A 22,774-nucleotide genomic window follows, 5' to 3' on the forward strand; every position below is an offset into this window, starting at 1 on the left:
ACGCCTCCAATTCAACAAAACAAATCAAACCCAGTATGAGTAGTAGCAGTCTCTTGACCTTTTTAAGGAAAGGGGTTACCACTTGGAGGAACATTCTCCAGGACCTTTCTGGACTTCTCCTGAGCCAGAACAAAAAATGATAACCGCCACAAGAAAAGGAGCAAGGGAGGCATTCCTGGACATTGAATGCCACAACATCCAGTAGAATTCTAGACACGTACTGTGTCCATGCACTGTGTCCTTGTCAGCAACTGACAAGAGCTCCCATGTCACCCAAGTGCTGTTGCAATCCTAAACACGACTGGGCATGGCCTCTTCTAATACAACAATTTTATTGGTATGGATTGTGATGAACTGCAGGCAAGAGTATTCTATTTTTGCCGATTCCAGTGTTTCAACAAAACAATGTCAGTGACAGAAAAAGGACAGGAAATAGAGGACCTTAATTTGAGGGGGGAAAAAAATTGCTTCAAATCACCTGAAGTTAGCACACAAATAGATTTCTAAGTGGCAGAATTCTTAAGGCTTTGCACCAGAAAAGTTGTGTGCATTTCCGTTTCTCATCAGGGGCATATGAGTTTCCTATGGGCTCACCAACAAGGGACATTTCATTAAAAAGCAATCATTATCATGTGACTTCAGAAAAAAATGTCTTGTTTCACTGACTTTTTTATTCTTAGTTGCTTTAATATTTTTCAGTTTTCTACTAGGTTCTAAAATGTACTTAAGTTTTTTTTTTTTTTTTTTTTTTTGGCCTTGCTTCTGGCAAACAATTTTGTAGTTTATCCTTTACCTTTTAGCTGTAGTTTGATTTCATTTCACAAACAAAACCATTAACAATTTTCAGTGACATTTAAATCCCTTCCATTGGAACCTTTTATTGGTTTCATTAGTAAAAAGAATCTTCATGAAAGTTGTCACTACCAAAATTGAATTCTGTCAAACCTAAACAGAACGGAGCCAGGCCGCCACAAAAATGGGCCTTCATGCACGTATACCCATGTTATGAACTATCCAAGGAATTCCTGAAAACTGCAGTGTTCCAGATAAGCTGTTTGTTTAAGGATACTTGGCTAACAATGCTGTCTCCCCCAATGAGCTCGCTCCAACTCCTGCAACTAATGATCTTTGTTTCAGAACAGCCTACACGGAGTTCTGTGTTCTTCTAAACATAACCTCTTAGAACGTGCCTGTGACCTCCCATTGTGTGTGTATCCCAGACTACAATCCCTTGCTATTCCCAAATAAACTCCTTGTTCTTGCAAAGTCAGCTTTTCTCAATTTAAGTTGGCATCTTTACCAACTAGAGATCAAATATAACTCCCCTTTTCTACATTTTTTCCCCCTCAAGTTTAATGGGCTACATTGAACTCTCGAGTCTCTTGGGGATTCATTGTGGTATCTAGTCAAAGAACAATTGTATTTCCACTTAGCAACACCTCCCCAGTCATGGAGGCAGCTACCCTGTCCAACTGTGTGGCAGGTTGCTTTGAACACTGGGATCTGTTTCAGGCTCCTAAGCAGAGTCCACAGACTGCTGAGGAAACAGCAGATGACACCCTCAATCCTTCTAGTGGACACATGTTACTACCGAGTGGGAGAAGGGGTTCCTTATAACTATACTGCTCTACGAATGCATCTTCGGTTCATCAGGAGAAATGTCTCTCCAGTTACATGCCAGGACCGGATTCTGGATCTTTCTGAAGCCTTTATTATCACTACAGTTGGAAGGTTCCCACCCAACAGGCTGGAGCACATGAGGAAAGCCACAGGATGGTTGACAGGATGCCTTGGGTCCAGGGTATAACAATTCAAAAAAGGAGCTCCAGTCCCAAATCTGGTCCTTATGGAACCCCCTGCCTCAGAGTATCTCTAGGTCTAAGGATGGCTACTGCCCTGCAAGTAGTCAGTGACCAGAGAGGAACGTGAAGGGGAGACAGGAATGCAAAGGTACAGTCATTCTCATATAAGGAGAATGGGATCCATCCACAGGAATCTTCATCTCAGCCAAAGGAATCCAAACTTAATTCCCCATGGAGCAAGACTTTTTTCCTGTTTTGTGAACTATTTTTTTAGAATAAAATTGTTGATATTTTTAAGATATACCCTAAAGTTACCTTAATAGGAATAACAATCACAAAATTTCTGCTGTCAACTTTCTCATTTTACTAGGAAAGACCAAAGCATAAAGACACCCACAGACCCTCATGGGCCCAGGCATCTGTGCGCATGCATCCACACACACCATGCACAGCCTGAAGGGCTTTCTCCTGTGAAGCAGCTGGGGTTCCAGTTGCCATGATGGGGGTCTCCACACAGTGTGGCTTGTGAAGGAAAAACGAGGTTTTTACATATTAGTATACAGACTACTAAAACAAGGTGCCATGAACCAGGTGGCTTAAAGCAGGAATTTGAAAATCTGCTATTAAGGCATCGGCAGTGCCATTGTGCCCTCTGAAGGCTCGATGGGAAGCTCCCTCCTTGCCTCGTCCTGGATGGTTGGTGGCCGTCCTCAGCACTTCTGGGCTCATATCCATGTCATTCTAATCTCTTGGTCTTCACATGACTGTTTTCATTGCATGCATGTGTTCACATCATCTTCCCTGTGTCTTTCCTCCTCATGAGGACATCACACCAGATTAGAGTCTACCCTGATGACCTCATCTTCACTGGATTACATCTGCTAAGACCCTAATTCCAAATAAGGTCACATTTACTGGTACAGGGGTTAAAATATGAATGTATCTTTTGAGGGCCCAATTTGATACATAACACATTCAACCAACCTTGTTCACCAAAGTCATTGCATAAACCAGCAGCTCCGTGTCAACGCCATCTTTTTCTTCCAGGATTTCCATGATATTTGACCAGGGCTTAATGCCTATGAGTGAAGCAAAAATCATTAGAAACAAGATTTGACAATATCCAGTTCACATCATAGTATATCCAAGGACTATTCCCCCCACCCTCGTCATAGCAGTGTCTTTTAGCTGCCAAATTTGTGTGATAATATCCCGAGAGTGGACCCGAGCATGCTTGGAATTAAGATGTCCTAGCAGGCAACATTGTACCACATCAGCTTCATCCCGTGTAGTCAAGTATCTAAAATTCTCCAGCATCAAGATGCTTATCTGCTCACTTGAAAGTTTCCCTTTATATCCACTATGCAGTTTTTAAAATTCCTTTCATGTGCAACATTTTGGGCCATACACTTTACTCAGGTTGGGAAAACCCTCCCTAGGTGTTTTCTGAATGTCCAATGGCATGCAGAAGTTCTTTGTGCACTCTAGCAGTGACTCGCCTATCTGACAAACATCTTAAAAAAAAAAAAAAAGAATGCTCTTCTAGTCCCTTGGTATCAGCCAGTTACAAAGTCTAGTGGGCAGCTAGGTTTACCATCTACAGGAGCAGTTAGAATAAATACTGGCACAGAACAGCTGAAGAGAGGCAGGCATTTAGCTAATCGCATCACTTAGTGAGGGAGGCATCTTGCAGTGGGAGTGGCTATAGAGGGCTTAGGACAAGAGGTGGCTCATGAGTGGCCTCTGTAGGGGAGGGCCTGTGAGCAGCTCTCCCCAGGCTCAGAGGCTGCAAGAAAATGCATCAAATTCAGGACCCACAAGGCAAGATTGCAAAGGGGGAAACACCCTTCTGACATGGCTTCCCATGCCTGAGAGCAATGTTTAAAGTGAAGCAAGCATCGCATTGTCCTTGGCTTCTTGGTTTGGAACATGAAACTCTTCTTTCTCTATAAATGCCTCGAAGGAACACTGCTTATTTTTGCATGATGAAGGTAAAATTGAAATAACTTTAGTAGTTTCCAACTGCTGACCCTTGCAAGGTTTATGTCACAGCTAATAACAGCCTTGACATGCAAGTTCCCCAAGGTCAGAGAAATACCTGTCTTATTCATGTCTGTGCTCTTACCTGTCATATAATGTGTTCAATAAAATGCTGAAAAGTAATAAAGATTTCTGTAGGAAGTAGGTAAAGCTAGAGCAATTTTAGAAGAACGAGACAGCAGATGCACACAGTAAGGAAATAAGAGGATTAAAGACGTGAGACAGATTCAGTTTCACATTGAGATCTTCTGGCTCTCCCACCAAGTGATACACAAAGTCTTAACAAGTCACTCTTCCATGAACTTTTAAGCTGAGCACAAAGGCATGCTCCATTCCCTTGCTAGTGGGCAAATTATCCTGGTTGATATTGAAGTTCTTTTAAGTCTATACCGCAGCGTAGTTTTTCTTTAAGCCCTACCAAAGTAACCATCAAGACAGTCAAGACGGTCCATCAATGCAGTCAGTAGGCCTATGGTCTCACCATCCAGGTGCAGCTCAAGAGCTCTGGGTGCCTCTGCTCTTGCTTATCATTCACACACAGCACCAAACCTCAGCATACAACATGTCAGTGTTACCCACTTGTGGTTACAAGAAACATAGCGTAAGGGAGAACACACTGGAGCCAAGAATTTCTAGTAGTACTAGCAGGCCCAGAACTGCTTCCTAGTTTCTTACTTTGAAGCTAAAGAGGCAACAGGGCTCAGAAAAAGTCAAGTAGCAGAGGCCTGCAGCCCAGAGTAGCCAGACTACAGTCCCCCCATCCCACGGACACATACGTGTGTGTCGCATGCGCGCACACCATCTAATCCATTATGATTAGAACACTCAAACAAAGCTTACTTTAACTGAGAAATGTGTTATTCATCTATGGTTCCCGATTCTATTATCATTTAATGATTTTAAGTCTGGGAACATGCATATATTTACATGCTGCTGGGATGAATGCTCTCTCCTCTTTGATAGTTTGGTACCATGAAGGCAAAGGGGAGAAAACATTGGGTTTAACAAAAACTTTGGTGGGGCGTAGGCTAGACCTGTGTGAAGCACCAGCACTTGGGACTCTTAGGAGCTGCCCCATCAGTACCAATTAGTCTAAGCTCATCCTCCATCTCCCCCACTATGTGTGTTGGGGGCATTTTTGTATCGAAATAAGCCCTTCAACCCCACCCCTTTACGTAAGGCAGGAACTGGGCCCCAGAGCAGTGGAATGAAGGTCAAGTCAGAAGACTCATGTGGAAGCATCTACCTTGCGGTATTTCTTCAAGGTGTCGCTGAGAAAAAAAAGCACTTTGTCTTATCCTTAGCAATGACAGGATAGTTGGAAAACAGTTACTGTTATCCGTCTCTCCCTGCTCCTGTCCCCATTCCCCAAACTGGAGTACAGGCTCTGTGAGCCTGTCATTTCTTGATGGCTGCATACGCATGGCTAATACTTGCCAAATAACAGTATACATGAAGATATGGAGAATCCTGTTAAACAGGCACTTGAACATCAGTGGCTATAACTATGATGGTAGTGGTTGGTGGTGACATCCACAAGTTACCCAAGGGCGGACCTTCTACAGACTCCTGAGCCAGCCCTCTCGTATCACCAAAGCACAGGGCCTCTCTTAACCCAGAATAAATAAGCAGAGAAATGGCTCAAGACTTTCCTACTCGCCTCTGTTAAAACTAATGCAAAATAAGACAGCAGCACAATTCACACGCAAGCTGGCCTAACACTTGAACAGAAGATTCTCTTGGTGTGCTCCATGCCCTTCTCCATAATGGATATACACCCCAGAGGCACTTCTGTAAAGAACAGCGGAGATGGAGCTGGAGTTCTGTCAACCTGGAGTTTCCACCAGGCTTTGAACATTCCTCACCCATCAGTATGTTCAAGCAGAAACGGATCGCCTCAAAGGATGGCCGAACTCCACCCTCCCAACCCCGTTAATCATGTGCGACACGTGTTTAAGAATTATGTCATATCTCATCACTGTACATTCAAATGAAAAGCAGAACTTCAAAAGCTATGCTGAGCCAAGTTAATATGACCCAAGATTTATGACAGAAATTTTGAGATGAGTTACCCTGTCTGGTCCCTTGCCCCATCCTCTGTGGGAGAGGCAAACAGAGGGGAGGTCCCCTGCTCAGCGAGCAGTAAGTTCTTGACCAACGCCCTGAAAGTCACCATAGGGAAGACCTCAAAGAAAAGGAGTCTGATACAGTGACAAAGTGAAGCCCCCTCAAGTGACAAGTGACAAAGTGAAACCCCCCTCAAGGGCTACCAGGAGCTCTGCTGCCTTTCTTCCCACCAGGCCAGGCCTGTCACCAGAAGGGAAAAGTGGTTGAAAATGCCAACAGAAGATGATCTAGGGGACCCAGCAAATAGGTGCATTAACAAGCCATGCCCAGGGACTAACTTCAATTAGCCTTTTTACTCTAGCTCTTGAGCGGAAGTCCAATTGCCTGGGTCAAATGAGGCAATATAAATTTTCAGTCATTCATAAATAATAATTACTACCCATACGGAATTTGACCACCTCAGGTTTTATCCCTGTTCTTTAAGTGGCCCACTCTAGGCCACAGAGCAAACTGGCTACACTGCAGAATGAGCCTTCTGGTTAAACCACAGGCAACCACGCATGATTGCATGATGTTTGTAGAGCAATCACAGGACTCTGTTCTGGACCAACTGCATTTGCTTGAGGTGGTAATGATGTTTGAGAACCTGTAGTTTATTTTGTTGGTTTTATGTGCTGATTCCTTAAATCTGACAGTTTTTCAAGTTTAAAAAAAAAAAGAATTATCTATAGCATGCCATTCACCCTACTGGGGAAGGAATCTAAAACCACTCTTAGTAAAATTTATGGCTTATTTGTATATGTGTGCACAAAGGGACATGCTCAGTTTGTTCCGGTCACCTCTGGCACCTGGGGCTGCTCTCTGGTCCATGTGAGAACTGGAGAGCTGCCTCTAAACCCTAGGTGGAAACACACCTGGCAGTCATGTTGCTCTCTGCAGAAAACCATGACATATTTATGTTTAATTCCATCATAGGATTCTGCAATAATTTTACTAGCAGTAAAATAGGATGATGTTATATGTATGTATTATAAAATCACAGCCAAGACCACACATGTGCATAAAGAAACATGCTATTGAACCACGTGTGATAAGCTATTTCTGAGTTCCATTGGTGTTTTTTTTTTCATTGCTAGTGCAGTAGCAGACAGATGATAGCAGTTGGCAAAAGTATAAGACATTTTATGGGCAGAAAACCCCACAAAGCTGAGAAAACAATCCATTAGCTATTCTATTTTTACTAACTGAAAAAGATGGCCATCATGTTGGCTTGGTGGAGACACTCAGGACAGCAGAGTGCCTCTGGCTAGGGCTGTGGATGAGTCTTGGATGTGGGGCACCAAGTCCTGGGTTAATCTCAGGATCATTCCCACTCTCACAACAGGCCTCTTATGAAATGTGAAGTCCAAGGAAGGAGGCTCTGAGCTCCCAGCTCAGCAAAGCCAAAGAATGACCCCAAGGTCATGAGAAAGCTCTCCCTTCTAACATGCTGCCATGGCAAGAGCCCACATGTTACCTGAAATCTAGAACAAGACGACAGAGCCCATTAATTGTCCTAATGTAACCTCCAGAGTCGGAGGATGGAGAACAATTCCTCCAAGGACAAATGGAAGGAGCTGCCTTACTATCTTCCCAAACGCCCACTCTGGCTTGGAAAAACCAGACCTGGTTTCTGAGCCATCAGCCATCCTAATTAAGGACTCTTGGCTAGCACAGGATCTGCTTTTGGCCAAAAGGCTCTTATCTGGCACCAGGTGGCAAGATGCTGTGATGGTGGGAAACCTGCCCTTTCTGGGACCCACCTCCCAGACCCTGTCTGTGCACCAAGCTTCCTCTTCATCACACACCCACACTGAGGCCTGGAGTTGTCTCCTGGCTTGGACCCATTGTGCCTGGGGCCGATGTCTGCCTGTGTGTTCATGGAGCCCCAATTTAGGATCCTGAATGGCTTTCATTAACTTATATCCTAACTTTCAAAGTAACTAGGAAACTACCTCCCTTTGCATTTGGATTCAACTTCTTACAGAATATCTCAGAGTAATGTTGACTCAGACCCAACTGGATTGAACTGAAAGAGCTATTAGGCCCCTTGTTTCTTCCCGACTGTCACATCTAGGCAGATTTGTACAGAACTCTGCATATGCTCACACAGCTGTAAGAAAATACATCGACATGTTCACTATCATCTTTGTTGAGATCAAAGGTGATTTTTGATTGCCTTTACATTTTTCCCCCCAAATTTTCTACAGTAATGTTACTGTTATAATCATGAAGAGAAAAGTCTTTATGAGGATGGTGATAATCCTAATTGGGTTCCATTAAGGAGGAAAACAGAATAAAATCTCCAGTATTTTAGTGTCAGCTTCTTGCCATTAGAGAGGCCTTAGCATGGCACACTAATCCATATCTAGAATTTGCTCTTGGCCACCTGCCAGCTCAGACAGGGGTGGGAGTGGGGGTGGAGCTAGGACACCAAGCTGGGAAACAGATCCTGCCTGTGAGCAGGGCACACCAGCAATGGTGACAATACAGCAAAGAACATGTTAGGTTCCCGAGAGCACCCAAATAAGATGGGAATGGATGGTGCAGATAGGAAGTGAGTGGCAGGTGGTTCGTTAAGCCAGGTGAAGGGTATCATGGGGTGGGGCTTCACACAGTAGGCATGGGAGCTGATGGCAGGTTTTAGATGAGGAACATGATCAGATCCGTTTTAGAAAATCTTCCAATTGCACTCAGGGTGATGAGGGACACTGAGTGGCCTGAGCAAAGAGAGGCAAGGGGAAAGAGGGAAAAGGTTTGAGGAACGTCTAGGAGTCAGGATCAAGAAAGTGCTGTGGAGTGGGGAGAGGAAGGGGGCCAAGGTGCTGGTTCTCTGGATTTCAGTGGGAGCTGGGAAAGAGTAAAGGCAAGCAGTGCCTCACCACCCTGGGGAGGCTCTTGCACTTGGCCTTCATCAGCCCAGCACATTCCAGCCCCGATCTCTGTGTACTGATCATCCTACATTTTTCCCCGAGATGTCCATACAGGAAATGGTGCCAATTCTTCACTCTGCTGTGAGATGTGGAATCCTCCCCACAGACATTTTTTGCCTTAGCATAAGGGGCAAACACACTGCTCACCTCTTTTGGTGTCAACAGCACAGACAGCCTGAATGAGATGAGGTGCATTGGACTCCGAGTACTCCACAAAGACCAGCAGCAGCTTCAGGGCCGTCTTCACCACCAGGCGGAACTGGAAGGAAAAAACACATGGCCTTGGACTTGAGTGTACTCTAACTGTAATCAGCACCCAGCACCTCCTGGGCGTCCCTGTTCCTCTTAGCAATTACACAGGTGATTCCTTCACTAGTCTCTCATTGGATGCATCAGGAGACAGATGAGTATTCTCCCCATTGTACTGACCAGGAAACTGAGGCACAAAGGACCAGGTCTCTGGTCACAGGGCTAATAGGAAATAGAACCAGAATTTGAATGCGAAACATTTGGCTGCACAGCATACACCTCACAGGTTCCAGCAAATGGGACAGTGTCCACTCAGTTGGTTACCATATTTGATACCAGCAACACTGTTAAATGTCTTGCCCTAGGTCACAACAGCCAGGTTGGGTAACAGGAACCTGAGCCAGCTCAACCAATTTTGAGAATGTGAAGGAGGATCCCTGGGACCTAGGGACCCACGCTCTTAGACCCCTCATGCTCCGCAGTTGAGAGGAGCCACACAGACTTCAGAGATCTCCTTCACCAAGGTAGGACTCGCCCTCAGGAGGCCACAGGTCACTCACCCAGAGAGCATGCCACACCTCCCAAAAGGAGCTGCCATGACTCCCAACTCCAGCATCCTCCGCCTTGGGGCTGTGACAGGCACGGGGTTTCCAGGTTTGTTCCCTGCCCGTTGCCCCTATGGTGTCGCAACCCCTTGCCCACAATCCCCCTTCCCTCGAGCCTGCTTTCTTCTAAGAACCTCCTTCTCAAGGAGCTCACACACCACCCATCTCCCAGAAATGGGTTCAAATGTACATTTAAGAAACAAGCCCACCTTGAACTGTACGCTCCGCCCAAGCCATATGCCTTTTGGTGCCCACCCTGCAACCTCCACAGCACTCAATTCTTTCAAGGGAAGAGGGAGGCTTATTTATATAATGTCTCCAAAGTCTAAAACTGCTTGGCCCACGGTGGACTCAGAGATATGTGCTCATTGAATGAATCCACCAGTTGACTAACAGGTCAGTCACTCCATGACCCCTCACCTACCCCTGAGCCTCTATTGCCATAGTGTGGTCAGCTACATCATCTTCATTTGTTCTGCACAAGAGGAAGAGCCAGTGCTTCCCAGAGGTATCTGCTCACATCAAAGTGGTTGGGGGCTGGGGATGTGGCTCAAGTGGTCACCTGCTCGCCTGGCATGCACAGGGCACTGGGTTCGATCCCCAGCACCACATAAAAATAAAGATGTGTCCACCAAAACTAAAAAATATTAAAAATTTCTATCAAAAAAAAGTGGTAGGGACACAAGGAAATGCCAGTTAATTGCAGGGAAGGAGTAGGAAGACCACAGGGAACAGAACAGAACATCACCTACTCCAAGTCACTTCTCTCAAGTCATGAGCACCTCTGTCCCCTCGTCTTTTACTGCTGTCTTACCCAAGAAACTACCTTTTCCTCGATCCCACATCTCTTTCCAGCCAGTGCCCTAGGGTTCTCAACTCCTGTTCATAGAAAAACTTTCCTGAAGAGTGACTATGGCCCCTGAGTGCCCTTTCTAACTTCACATCGACCCTCCAACTCTATCCTATGGGACTACCACCACTACCACTCTCGTCTTTTCAAGACCCACAGTGGACTCCACGTTGTCGACCCCAAAGGTCACTTCTGAGCCTATTTATCTCAACTTCCAGCAGCACGCGACAGTTTCCTTTGAGTCGTGGTCACTGGTCTCCTACCTGAGCCCCCGTCTTATGCCTCCAACGTCCACACTGCAGCCAGAGTGAACACTGGACCCTCCTGCTCACCACCCCCTAGACCCTGCCATGGCCAGCGACCTGAGTGGCTCTTGCAGTCATTAGGTCCTGGCCTCTGCACGTTCTCCAGCCTCCTCTCTGGTCACCTCCACTCCAGTTTATTACCACCACTGGCTCTTCAACTAGGCGAGTGTTTTTCACGGACCAAGTTTATTCATGACTCGGCTCCTTCTTGCTGTTCTCTGCCTGGAACTAGACACCCCCCCAAGGCCTGGCATTTTCTCATCCTTCAGGGCTGAAAAGAATCCCCTCATGGAAAACACCTCCAGGACACTTCATCTGAAGAGCCCTTGGCTAATACCACATCACTGATTAAAAAGAAAAAGTGAAGAGTTAAAGGGTGATTAAACTAAGGATTGAACCCAGGGGACACTTAACCACAAGTCATTTCCCCATATCCCTAGTTATTTTTGACGTAGGGTCCCACTAAGTTCCCGATGCTGGCCTCAAACTTGTGATCCTCCTGCCTTAGCCTCCTGAGTCACTGGAATTATAGGCATTCACAACCACACCTGGCTTTTTACATCCTTTAGCATGACCCGAAACTGCTATGCGGTCATCTTCAGTTTCCACCGGGGATTGGCTTCAGAACCCCCATGAATACCACAGTCCATGGGTGGAGTTAGATAAAACAGCATAGTATTCGCATGTCCTATATACACACTTTAAGTTACTAATACTACCTAATACAATATAAATACTATACAAATGGTTGTTATACTGTGATATTTCAATAATAAGGACCCCCTCAAAAAAGTCTTTCATGTTCAGTACCGATGATTACTTTTGGAATATTTTTGATGTAACATATGGAATCCAGATATACAGGCAGAAAGGTCTGCCCAGCCTACACGTGTTCACCTGCTGCCCTTCCCCTGCTGTCCCTCAGTACACAGCTACCGAGCAGTAGAGACACTGCCCCAGGAGGAGCTGCTCATCAGTACTGTGCGTAAAGGGCAAACCAGCACATCCTGAGGATCCTCCTTCCAACCCATCACACCCTGATAATGTGTGCACCAAGTCTTCCTGGCCTCTAGCTGCCACCTCTGGAGTCTGTAGGTGAGACAAGACCCCACCACAATCATGCGGAGGGCACGTAGCACCGTGGGCATCATTCTCAGGCACGTCCTCCCCACGCAGGAGACTCTCAGCCTTGGAGGACTCTGAACTCGTTACAGGGTTTCTGCTCTCTTCTCCAAATGCTCCTCTGCTTCCCGACTGGGAATAGAGTGAATTTGAGAGTATTTTCTCAACAGTTACAAGGCTGGGGGTACCAGAGGAAAGGTATGCTATAATAAACCATTTTATACACTTAGAGCTGAAGAAATTACTTCATGTAAATAAAAATCCTAGCAAGTCCAAGCTTGGCGACTTCCTCAGTGGGTAGACTGTTATTATGTGGTTTAAACCTTCTCAATGCCTCCCTGGGAAAGAACCTGGCTGCTGCCCAACCCCACCTACCCCGTTAGCGGGTCTCAGCAGGGGCCCCCATGCCCATCTCATAAAGGTTCCTTCCAAGTGTTCGTGAGGTCACGGGGCCCTGACCTACATGGTCTCAGGCACGCAGAATGCCCAAGCCACTCTCCCTTGCAAGGCTAATGAAGAAACCACTGTTTTCTAGCCAAGTCTTCCCTTTCTCCTCAGTTTCAACATGCCTATTCATGTTATCCTCTCCTTTGCTGCGAAGGCTGCTTGGAGCTCTTTTGGCACTGTAGTTTTACTTTTTAAAAGTTCCCAAACTTTTATGATTCATAATTTTAGGTTTCTATGAATTTGGCTTCTATTGAGTCTAAGCTTATGTTCATGTACTTTAGGAAGTTTTACTACGTAAGTTAATAGCGAACGTATCAGATAGTTGAACTAGAAAGAAGCATCGGAACGTTGATCTTGTGGAAACACCCAGCCCGAATTGCAAGCGTGTCCTAACTAATCATCAAAAAGCCTTCAGGGACTCCTCCTCAGAAATTCCTTACTAGCACTACTGCACAGCCTTGGAAATAATACAAAGACACAACTAAAAATTCTATGACAAACTCATTCATCCAGAAACTGCTTAATTTGATGCCCTTATGTATCCAGGATGCAGTCAACAACCTCCAAAGCTTAGAACAGCCTCCATGGGGACCACACCCCAACTCCTCCAGGTCCACACAAACTGTTCACCCCAAAGCTCTTAAAAATCCAACCCTGATGCCACTTGTGCCAACTGTGGACACATTTGCATAGGAGCAGCTATTGAGAGTCCCAGCCCACACCAGCTGGGAAGAAAAATCAGAGAGGGCAGTGACAGACCTAAAGTAGCACCAAGGAGGAGTGGGAGGAGGCCACACAGATGCCAGAGTGCACATCACTGTGTGGCCTGGAACTGACAGCATCCCAAACGTGTCAGAAAGCATCCGTCTGTCTGAATCTGATTCTCAGCTGTGCCAGATGCCCCTTGATAGTGTAATGGAGGATTTATGCTATGGTGATCCAATGCTCAGACACCTGCCCGTCCATCCCCAAGAGGAAATCCATGAGACAACTGATTTTCATTATCAGGGAGCATCAGATGCTACAGAAAGACTGAGCAGTGACAGACAGGGCCATAGGCAACAAGGAATCTGCATAATGGGTCCAAAGACAAACTGGCTTATGGGATAGAAGCCAATTCTCCCGTCTCTGGAGGTTCTGCTGGTGCTTACAAAGGCCGTCATGAAAGGAACTCAGACCTGGGTGGCAGTGAACTGGCTGACACCATTTAAGTTACCTCCCAAAGTTCTCCACTTTCCCTTTCAGCATCAGCAGCTGCTTCCAGATGCCCAGCATCCAGCTAGTTCTGTGAAGGAGTAACAAATCCAGGATCGACTTCAAGGAGATGACCACACAGCTGCTTCCAAGGGACCCTGACCCACCACATCATACAGCCTAAGAATGTTTGTACTGCAGACCCTCAGAGCCAGGTAGCTGAGGATAAACAGTTTTCCCAGGGGGAAGTTCCTGGAGTATGAATAACAGGGAGGCTCAGAGTGGGCTGTCACACTTCCATGGAGCTGCAGAGCTATGTGATGGCATTTGGGCTCCTGTTTGCACCAATAATCCCGCTTCCCTCAATCTGGAGAAACTATACTGAGGCACTAGACTCTGCCCTTCAGGTTTGTAACCTAAATTTTATTTACATTTTAAGGAAGGCTAGTATTCCATTTGAAGTCTGCCAATTAGAATAACAAAACGTTATTTTTATTCTAAGAGATGTAGTTAAAATCTCAGTATGTAACAGGAATCAGACAATCCCTTCATGTAATACAGAAGAGAGGAACATGGCCACTATCAATCACTGCAGATTTCTTTGTGATTTGGTACATGTTGCGGATGACCGAGCGATCGGGGCTTTACCTCCTCACAGCTATCATTTTTGCACACCCTGTTCCTCATTAGCATCAAACAAAGACCATGAGCCTTCAGAGGAACAGAGATGCCTGCTGACCCAGGAAATCAACACTGGCCAGGTCAAGCCTAGTCCAGAAGCGGAGCCTCTATTGTCCATAAATAACTTTAGGTTTACAATGTCACCTCTTTTTCAGGGAGCACTTGCCAGAAGGAAGGATAGCAGGATGGTGTTGATGCCGTTTTATTTTCTAGATTAACCTCCAGTGAGGATGTGGAGTCAGCCTGTTCAGAACCTGGGTACTTAGGTTTTAGATAAAACGTTACAACCAGATGTACAGGAAAGGAATAAAAGCCCATTTCTCAATACTTTTACAAAACAAACTAGAACTCTCATGTTTTATTATACTTAGGGAAACACAAGAACTGCACTTAGCAGGTCAAATATGCTGCTCATTAAGTAGAAATAAAAGTCTTCCAAAAAACCTTCAAATTCCTAATTCCTCTTCTAAAAATCCAACAACCATAAAAAACAATTTCCAAACCTCCGGATTTAAATTACAAAATGGGTTAGAAAAACATGCTTGATTTTATTTGTTTTGTTTTTCATGAAGACAGAATGTTATATAAATGGAGTCTGGTTGTTAAAACAATTGGGAATTGGTAAGACAACTTCATCTATAAAGCTTTGCCATTTTGTTTACAAGCTTACCAGCATTTTAGAATGTTGTACACTGCTTAAAAGTAAAAAATAATCCTATCCACTTAAGGTATATGTCTATTAGAGTTCCTTAAACTTTTTATTCCATTGCCATATTGCTTGGAATAGACCCTTAAAAAAGCCTTTATAATTATTAACTCTCAAATAGTCCAACAGAAATCTCTTGGTCCAAATCTCTCCCTTCTCAATCTCCAATAAAATGCATGCAACATCTTATCATAAATAAAGTCTAGATCCAAGCATATTACCTAAGGATGGAACTCTAGGCCTTGACTTGCAAGTATCCAGGAGGGAGAGTTGTGATCAGGGTTGGCAGTTCTGCTAAGACAGCAATTGCCTGTACCAAATCCATGTGCTCTGGCCTCAGAGACCCAGGGCCACCTGCTTTGACTCCAGACAACTTGCAGAAAGGGAACAGACTGTGAAGAGCCTAGTTGCCAAGCGAGAGACTGGGAAGCCCTTGCGTTCTTAATAATTAATATAAATAGTATAAAAGAAATCCTGCAGAAGATACAATCTGTTATCCAAAATAATTAACAAAATACACAGTGCTACAAATTAATATTTCCTTTTATTGAGGAAGAATTCTGGGTTGTTTTGTTCACTTAAAAAGATAGTCCAAATGACAACCAGAAAATAGTCACTTTTCCATCTTCCCCTTAGGATACTCAAGGTAATTGTGAAGACAGTTAATAAAATGTAACATATTAACCCACTCTTTCATAGCTAATGAAGGAACACCAAAACCCCTGCACCAAAACACTGCCTTAAGGAATGTCTTGAGAGGATTTGCTAGAGTATTTGAGGAAAATTGGCAAGGTTAGGTACCTTTCCAGCTAGCAGCATTCCCAGTTTTAGGTGCAAAACTCACCTTCTAGAAGGTCATACATAATATCACACAGCTAATTTCTAGAAGCCAAAGAAAAAAAAAATCAGACCAATCTAATTCTTTCCATTATTCCATGGAGATTCTAACCAAAACTTAAGCCTTAGGGATATATAACAAGTATTTTTCAAGTAATAATCAACATTAAAGAACTTTCTGGCAACATGCCAGTGGACAACAACTAGCCTCAGGTATGTGAAGGTGCTGTTAGAAGTGTTTGGCAGCCAGCTCGCTGGAGTCTCCTTGAAGTGGGTGGAGAAGGGCTGGCAGGTGGAGAGAGGCAGAAGCCCATGGGAAAGGGGGTTGTCAGCACTGGCAGAGGGAAAACAGAGCCTGCAGGGCAACTGTAGCTTACCTGACGGAAGCCTCCGCCCCCCACTTCTCCTAGAAGAGGATAGTGTCCCTCTCCTCAGAGGAGCAGCACACTGGCTGCTCCGGAGTTTTTGCCTCATTCTAAATGTTAGAAACTCACATTTGTACTTTCTTCAGCTGCTAGGCCCCGGATACCGTGAGAAGCAGCATCCAAGTCCCATCCCCTCTGCTGTTCCTTGTCCACATGGAGACAGAATCAATGTGACTTGCCAAGATGCTGTTCTGGTTAATCCAGAAGCCTCTTGAGAGTGAAGAGCTACAACCAACTTCCTGAAGCCAACCATTCCAGAGTGCACTGCAGAAACTGAAAACTTGCCCTAGATAGTGGGTGCCTTTGTGTTCTGCCCCATCAAGGGCTGGACTAACCTCTGGCCTCTCACTGCACTGTCTTCCAAGAACAAGGACTTGTGAAACCTCCTTTCCCCACTTATTTCTCTTACTGAGACGATCACCAGTGGGGGAATCTTGGAAATCGAGTAAGTTTTCTGCATGTCAACACCAGGAACAGCAGAAAAGGAACAGCCCCAAAGAGGAAGTGGGCGACATGCACCCATAATAGCTCTCACACCAACAGCACAAGCATGCACCATTAAAACCCTGCAGAGTTTAAAAACCCTACTGAATAAAATGCTGACAAAGGGAAAAAATGCACAACTACACCTACAAAATAGACTTTCATCACATAAGATGCAAGGCTCTTTAAATATGATAAAGAATCAAAGGATTTGATTATTTAATACAAGAAAAATAGCACATTCATGACAGAACACCACGTAGAATATTATCAGATAATTAATGCCTAATAACAGGGAAATGCTTATAATACAGAGTTAATAGTATAAGCAAGATTCAATGAAAAAATCAGAAAGTTACCAAAAGTTAATCTTTTTGTATTTTTTAAAACTTTGTATTTCTACTATCCCCCCCTCCCCTCCCCTCACCTTTTCTCTCTCTACCCCTTCTACTGTAAATCATTTCTTCCATTTGTATTATCTTGTCTTACCCCTCCTTTCCTCTTATATATCATTTTGTATAACCTTGAGGATCGCCTTCCATTTCCATGCAATTTCCCTTCTCACTCCCTTTCCCTCCCACCTCTCATCCCTGTTTAATGTAAATCTTCTTCTCAAGTTCTTCGTCCCTACCCTGTCCTTGTTTACTCCCCTTATATCAAAGGGGTCATTTGGTATTTGTTTTTTAAAGATTGACTAGCTTCACTTAGCATAATCTGCTCTAATGCCATCCATTTCCCTCCAAATTCTATGATTTTGTCATTTTTTAATGCAGAGTAATACTCCCTTGTGTATAAATGCCACATTTTTTTAATCCATTCATCTATTGAAGGGCATCTAGGCTGATTCCATAATCTTGCTATCGTGAATTGTGCTGCTATGAACATCGATGTAGCAGTGTCCCTGTAGCATGCTCTTATTAGGTCTTTAGGGAATAGACCAAGAAGGGGAATAGCTGGGTCAAATGGTGGTTCCATTCCCAGCTTTCCAAGAAATCTCCATACTGCTTTCCAAATTGGCTGCACCAATTTGCAGTCCCACCAGCAATGAACAAGAGTGCCCTTTTCCCTGCATCCTCTCCAGCACTTATTGTTGTTTGACTTCCTAATGGCTGCCAATCTTACTGGAGTGAGATGGTATCTTAGGGTAGTTTTGATTTGCATTTCTCTGACTGCTAGCGATGGTGAGCATTTCTTCATGTACTTATTGATTGATTGTATGTCCTCCTCTGAGAAGTGTCTGTTCAGGTCCTTGGCCCATTTATTGATTAGGTTATTTGAATAGGACAGACAGCAGAATACATCAGACACTAGAAAGGCAATATGTCAATCAATGGAAGGGTAACTGATGTGATACAGCAATCTGTATACGGGGTAAAGTTGGGAGTTCATAACCCGCTTGAATCAAACTGTGAAATATGATGTATTAAGAACTATGTAATGTTTTGAACGACCAACAATAAAAAAAAATAAAAAATAAAAGAAAAAAAATAGAGAAGGCATGGATGAAACAATTCCTTGACAGTTGATCATAGAAAAATAATTAAATATTTCTTCATGAATGTCATTTGCAATTTGAAGTCTTTGTGGTCTTAACAAGAGATAGTTACTAGGTAACAATGAATTGCAGCCTGTGAATGGAAAGCAATACTCTTGGAGAATGTATGTATTCTTTATAATATTGGCCTGGAGAGATACATACCTTTGTGGAAAAACATAGTCTAAGACATGAATGTTCAGGACTTATTAATACTCAACATTAAAATTTGAGAAATTAAAAAAAACTTTGTATTTCTAGAGTTTTACATCGAGTATACTAATCATAAAATAATAAAAACTTTTCAGTGGTACTTTTTAATAAAGACTTACAGATAACACCAATAAGTTAGGTTTTCATTCTAGGATCAGTTCCATTATGAAAATTAGTGTTAACCCAATTCCTTTTAATGAAATACATATTAATTTCAGTAACTTGGAAGCAATAAATGCAAAATTAAGTACGCAGGATTGATTTAAAACAATAGTACAATTCAAGGAACTAATGTTCTGGTAACTTCCTTTGGCTGGACCATATAGAATTTATTGAGTAGATATCTCAAAGTATTAAATATACTGACAGTTTAATGTTCAAAATTGAACTTCTACTTAGAAAGCTGGAAAGAGTATGTCACTCTTGAACAAGAAAGAGCCGAATAATCATTAAAATCTTTTTAAAAACCACAGCACTCCCTTTCTGTCTATAGTAGTATCAAGAACGTGATTCGTGATGTCAGGTGGATCTTTAATGTGACTTCATCTAGCTCATGGAGCTAGGGTGGTAAGAAAATCAAGTGGCCTGAAGTCTGAGGAGGGACATTTGTCCTTCCAGCAGGGAAAGGTAGGAAGGATGCCAGCAATGGCCTCTGAGACAGGGAAGGAGAGGAAGATGGAGCCACCATACAATGCAGCAAGAAAAACTCATAGTTAACAAATTGCCAAAGACCAAAAGTAGATTACCATGAAAACATGAAGACTGGAAAACTGCAGATGCAAGGGAACTGGCAACCCCTCAGCTGCTGTCCAGGGACCCTCTTGGATAAGTCAGAAGCAGGGATGAGACCTAGAAAGTCTCTCAGGGTACAGGTCTGTGGGTGCACAGCCAAGTCAGGCAGATAACAACTATACCAAAGGGAGAGAACTGATGAAGTCCAAACAATCATATCCTACAGCTTATTAAACCCAAAGATACCTAACAAATTAGAGAAATTATGAAGGAATGTCTCAGGCAGTTAGAAAAGGAAAAGTTATATTACAGGGTATTAGCTGTGCACACCTATAATCCCAGAGACTTAGAGAGGTTGAGGCAGGAAGATCAAAAGTTCAAAGCCCACCTCAGCAACTCAGGCCCTAAGCAACTTAGCAAAATCCTATGTCCCAAAAGGTGTCAGGGGGTGGGGGGGTTCTGGAGGATTGGCTCTATGGTTAAGCACTCCTGGGTTTGATCTGTGGTACAAAACTTAATAAAGGAAAACACCAGGAACTGGTAGTATCAAGATGAGCAGGTCACGGCAAACTGCACATATCTTTAAGTTAGAAGGTCAATGGATTTGTGGTGGAGGTGAGGAAGATTCTTACTAATACTGGATACCAAGTGCTAGGTAATAGTGTTCATTGTTTTATTCTTCTCTAGTTTTCCCATTTTATAGATTATCTTTTCATCCATAAAAGGGAGATGATCTATCCAAAAGATAATAGGGGATTGGGCCCCAAATCTCCAGCAATTACTGCAGATGAAGTTTATCTTGATTTTAGGAAAGACTTGAGCCCAGTAAAGAAAGGTAGCTGTGTGGTTGAGTCGGACATTTCCCCCCCCTGACTGCACGATGGCCCCAAGTGTCCTGACCCATCTCTGTCAACATGCAGGGTGCAGCAATTTATGTACGCCTTATTGCTGTCCCACTTCCCATCTCCATCTATGAGAGATAAGTTTTGATTATTAAATTTGTGTTAAAAAACACTAGCACCAACTGTTAATAAGCAAGATTCATCAACTTGAGGCTGGACCTCTGGGTCTGATCAATGAGGGGAAACAATGCAAAGCTCTGTATTTAGATATAAATCAATCACAGACATGAACAGGAAAAAACTGGCAGACCTAGTTGTATGGGGAAAAAAATTCTTGGAGGTTTAGTGGATTGTCTGTTCAGTTTGAGACAGCGCCCAGGACTGCAGTCGAGACACACAAGGAAGGAGTGGAATTTATGTAAGAAAAGTGTCTTCTATCCCAAGAGGCCAGCATATTACACAGTCTTTCTGTTGGATACACAGAAAAGCTCATCACCAGTATGATGAGAAAATGGAAAAAAACAGGTCCCCAGGGACATGCATAGAAACCATGAATGCAGTTTGAACAGAGCTACAAGATAAATGCCTTCCAGTGCTAGATAGTCTGAGAAGTCCAGGTGTGCTGCTCTAGCAAAGCAAAGCACAGGTAATTGGTTGACAGCAGAAAAGATGCTTCCCCAAAAGGCAACTTTTCACCAATTCCAGAGTCCAATAATGGCTGGTTCACCTAGGGAGACAACACTCCCTTTCTGCTTGTAGTGGTATCAAGAATGTGATGTCAGGAGGATCTTTAACGTGACTTCATCTCTTCAAGGTTAGGATTCTGTTATATCATACTACAAATCTTCGGTGGTTCTCACCAAAACAGACAGCAGACCACAGGGCTCTCAGACGCTTCCCCTTGATCAGCCATTATTTCCTGGAGCATAGGCAGCACAAGGCACCTGCTGAGTTCCCCTCAGGGGCATTTCCTTCATCTCTAAACTGCGTTCAAATATGCCAATGAATCCCAATTTCCAGTGTCTGCACTCCTGTCAGGGGTAGTGCCATCTCCCGGCTTCCCAGAGCCGACTTGCTCTCATTTTTCTACATCCAGAAACCCACTTCCTCAAGATGTCACAGTTCTAACATTCCCTGTTCCTGCTCAGCTCTGAACCAGGCACTGTCACCTCACAGTTGTGACACTGCCCCATCCCCAAGTCTGCCTATCTCTCCTTCCTCTACCCCCCCCCCCCCATTTTACATGCCACATCACTTCTTTGTCCTACTGTCCCAATAGGAAACTTTCAGCAACAGCTCCAAGGAGCAAGCATTGAGACATAGAGGCACTGTGGCCAGGACTCCCGCAACTCAGGTTCAATAGCAGGGACTATGCAGGAGGAGGGAAGCCTGGCCACCTCCATACCAGTACATAGTAAGTTTGGAGATCTGTGTGGTCAGCAACCTGGGGCACAGCTGAAGGAATCGGATACAGAGCAGGCAAGCATCAGAAGTATCCCTGAGAACTGGGAAAGAGGTGAGGGTTTGCTAGTCATGAAGCCCCTGCAGCCACCCCAGTGGGCCAGAGACTGAGTTAGGGTGAGGAAAGGCCAAGCTGTACATAGTGAATCATCTTACCTCAATTAATTAGAATTCCAGATGTATGAAGAGAAAAAACCCACACCCCGTGACCAGTCATGGGACGGGCATCTGCCTCTCACCTCTCACTGGCAAGTTTAAAGATGGGCTCTTATAAATAAAAAGAAACTATTGAAAACACTTCTTTTAAAAAGTCATTATTTGGCTTCAACTGCCTCATTTTCTCTGGCTATGAGTTTCAAATATCTGCAAATATGCATTGCATAATGACCCTCTGGCAGGCTGCAAAATCACATCTTGTTGCCTTTCATGGAAGGAAAATGAAGAATTATGAGAACAATGACAAGGTCTTTCTAACCCACTACTTTATCAGTTCTGTGCCTGTTTAAGGCAAAGAGAGGACATCAGAGCAAAGCTCTCAGGTGAGGGAGAATTTGACTCTGTCAAAGGAAAATGCTGGTACCCAGGCTTCACTAGATTTAACTCAACTTGAGCTGGGAAGATCTTTTGCAGCTGATTCTCCCCAGTTTACACATTTAGAGAGGGGACAGACTTTGTTCTCAAAACCTAAGGTCTTGGTGCAGCTACTGCTTTCAGATGCTTCACTATGCAGAGTGGTGTGGGGAGAAGTCCCTGCAGATAGTGCTCTGGTTTTGTAAAGAGGGGATTTCATTAGAAATATCCAGAGAATAAATTTGATGGATACTGCTGTTGTTGAATTTCAGCTACTGGCCTGGAACTGAGCATACCCTGCAGGATCATGCAAGACTTTTGTCTGACATCACCATGAGTGAGCAGGACACGAGCTGTGGGTGTCACCAGGGTCCTTCTGTCTAATAGCACTGTGAGCCCCAAGGCACAGGCTGGCTCTTGGCTGTTTTCCTGTTCTCATGGTGTCAAGAACCCGTGACTATTATGAACCTGCCTTCGGAAAGATTAAAGATGGAGGCAGAAGTCCCTGCTGGTCCAGTGCTCCGCAGCTGGGTGGGGAAGCAGCCCTGGGGAACCAGAGAGTAAGCACACACTAAGTGTGCCTTGCAGGGAAAGCACGATTCCCCCAAACTCATCTTTTGAGGCTTTCCAATGATTT

At 44.1% G+C, this 22,774-nt stretch overlaps 1 protein-coding gene across 17 annotated transcripts in view; it reads right to left on the reverse strand.

Annotated features, from left to right (window-relative positions):
* The window catches only part of Fhod3 (formin homology 2 domain containing 3), a 428,888-nt gene that overhangs the window by 160,528 nt on the left and 245,586 nt on the right, over window positions 1–22,774 (reverse strand). For all 17 annotated transcript variants that reach the window (XM_078030172.1, XM_078030166.1, XM_078030162.1 and 14 more), the window contains exons 7-8: window positions 9,029–9,140; window positions 2,787–2,881 (exon numbers count right to left, since the gene is read on the reverse strand). In XM_078030172.1, coding sequence (XP_077886298.1) covers window positions 2,787–2,881; window positions 9,029–9,140 — 207 coding nt within the window. The remainder of the gene's footprint in view (window positions 1–2,786; window positions 2,882–9,028; window positions 9,141–22,774) is intronic.

Source organism: Ictidomys tridecemlineatus, chromosome 13, assembly GCF_052094955.1.
Source record: "Ictidomys tridecemlineatus isolate mIctTri1 chromosome 13, mIctTri1.hap1, whole genome shotgun sequence".
Classification (NCBI taxonomy): domain Eukaryota; kingdom Metazoa; phylum Chordata; class Mammalia; order Rodentia; family Sciuridae; genus Ictidomys; species Ictidomys tridecemlineatus.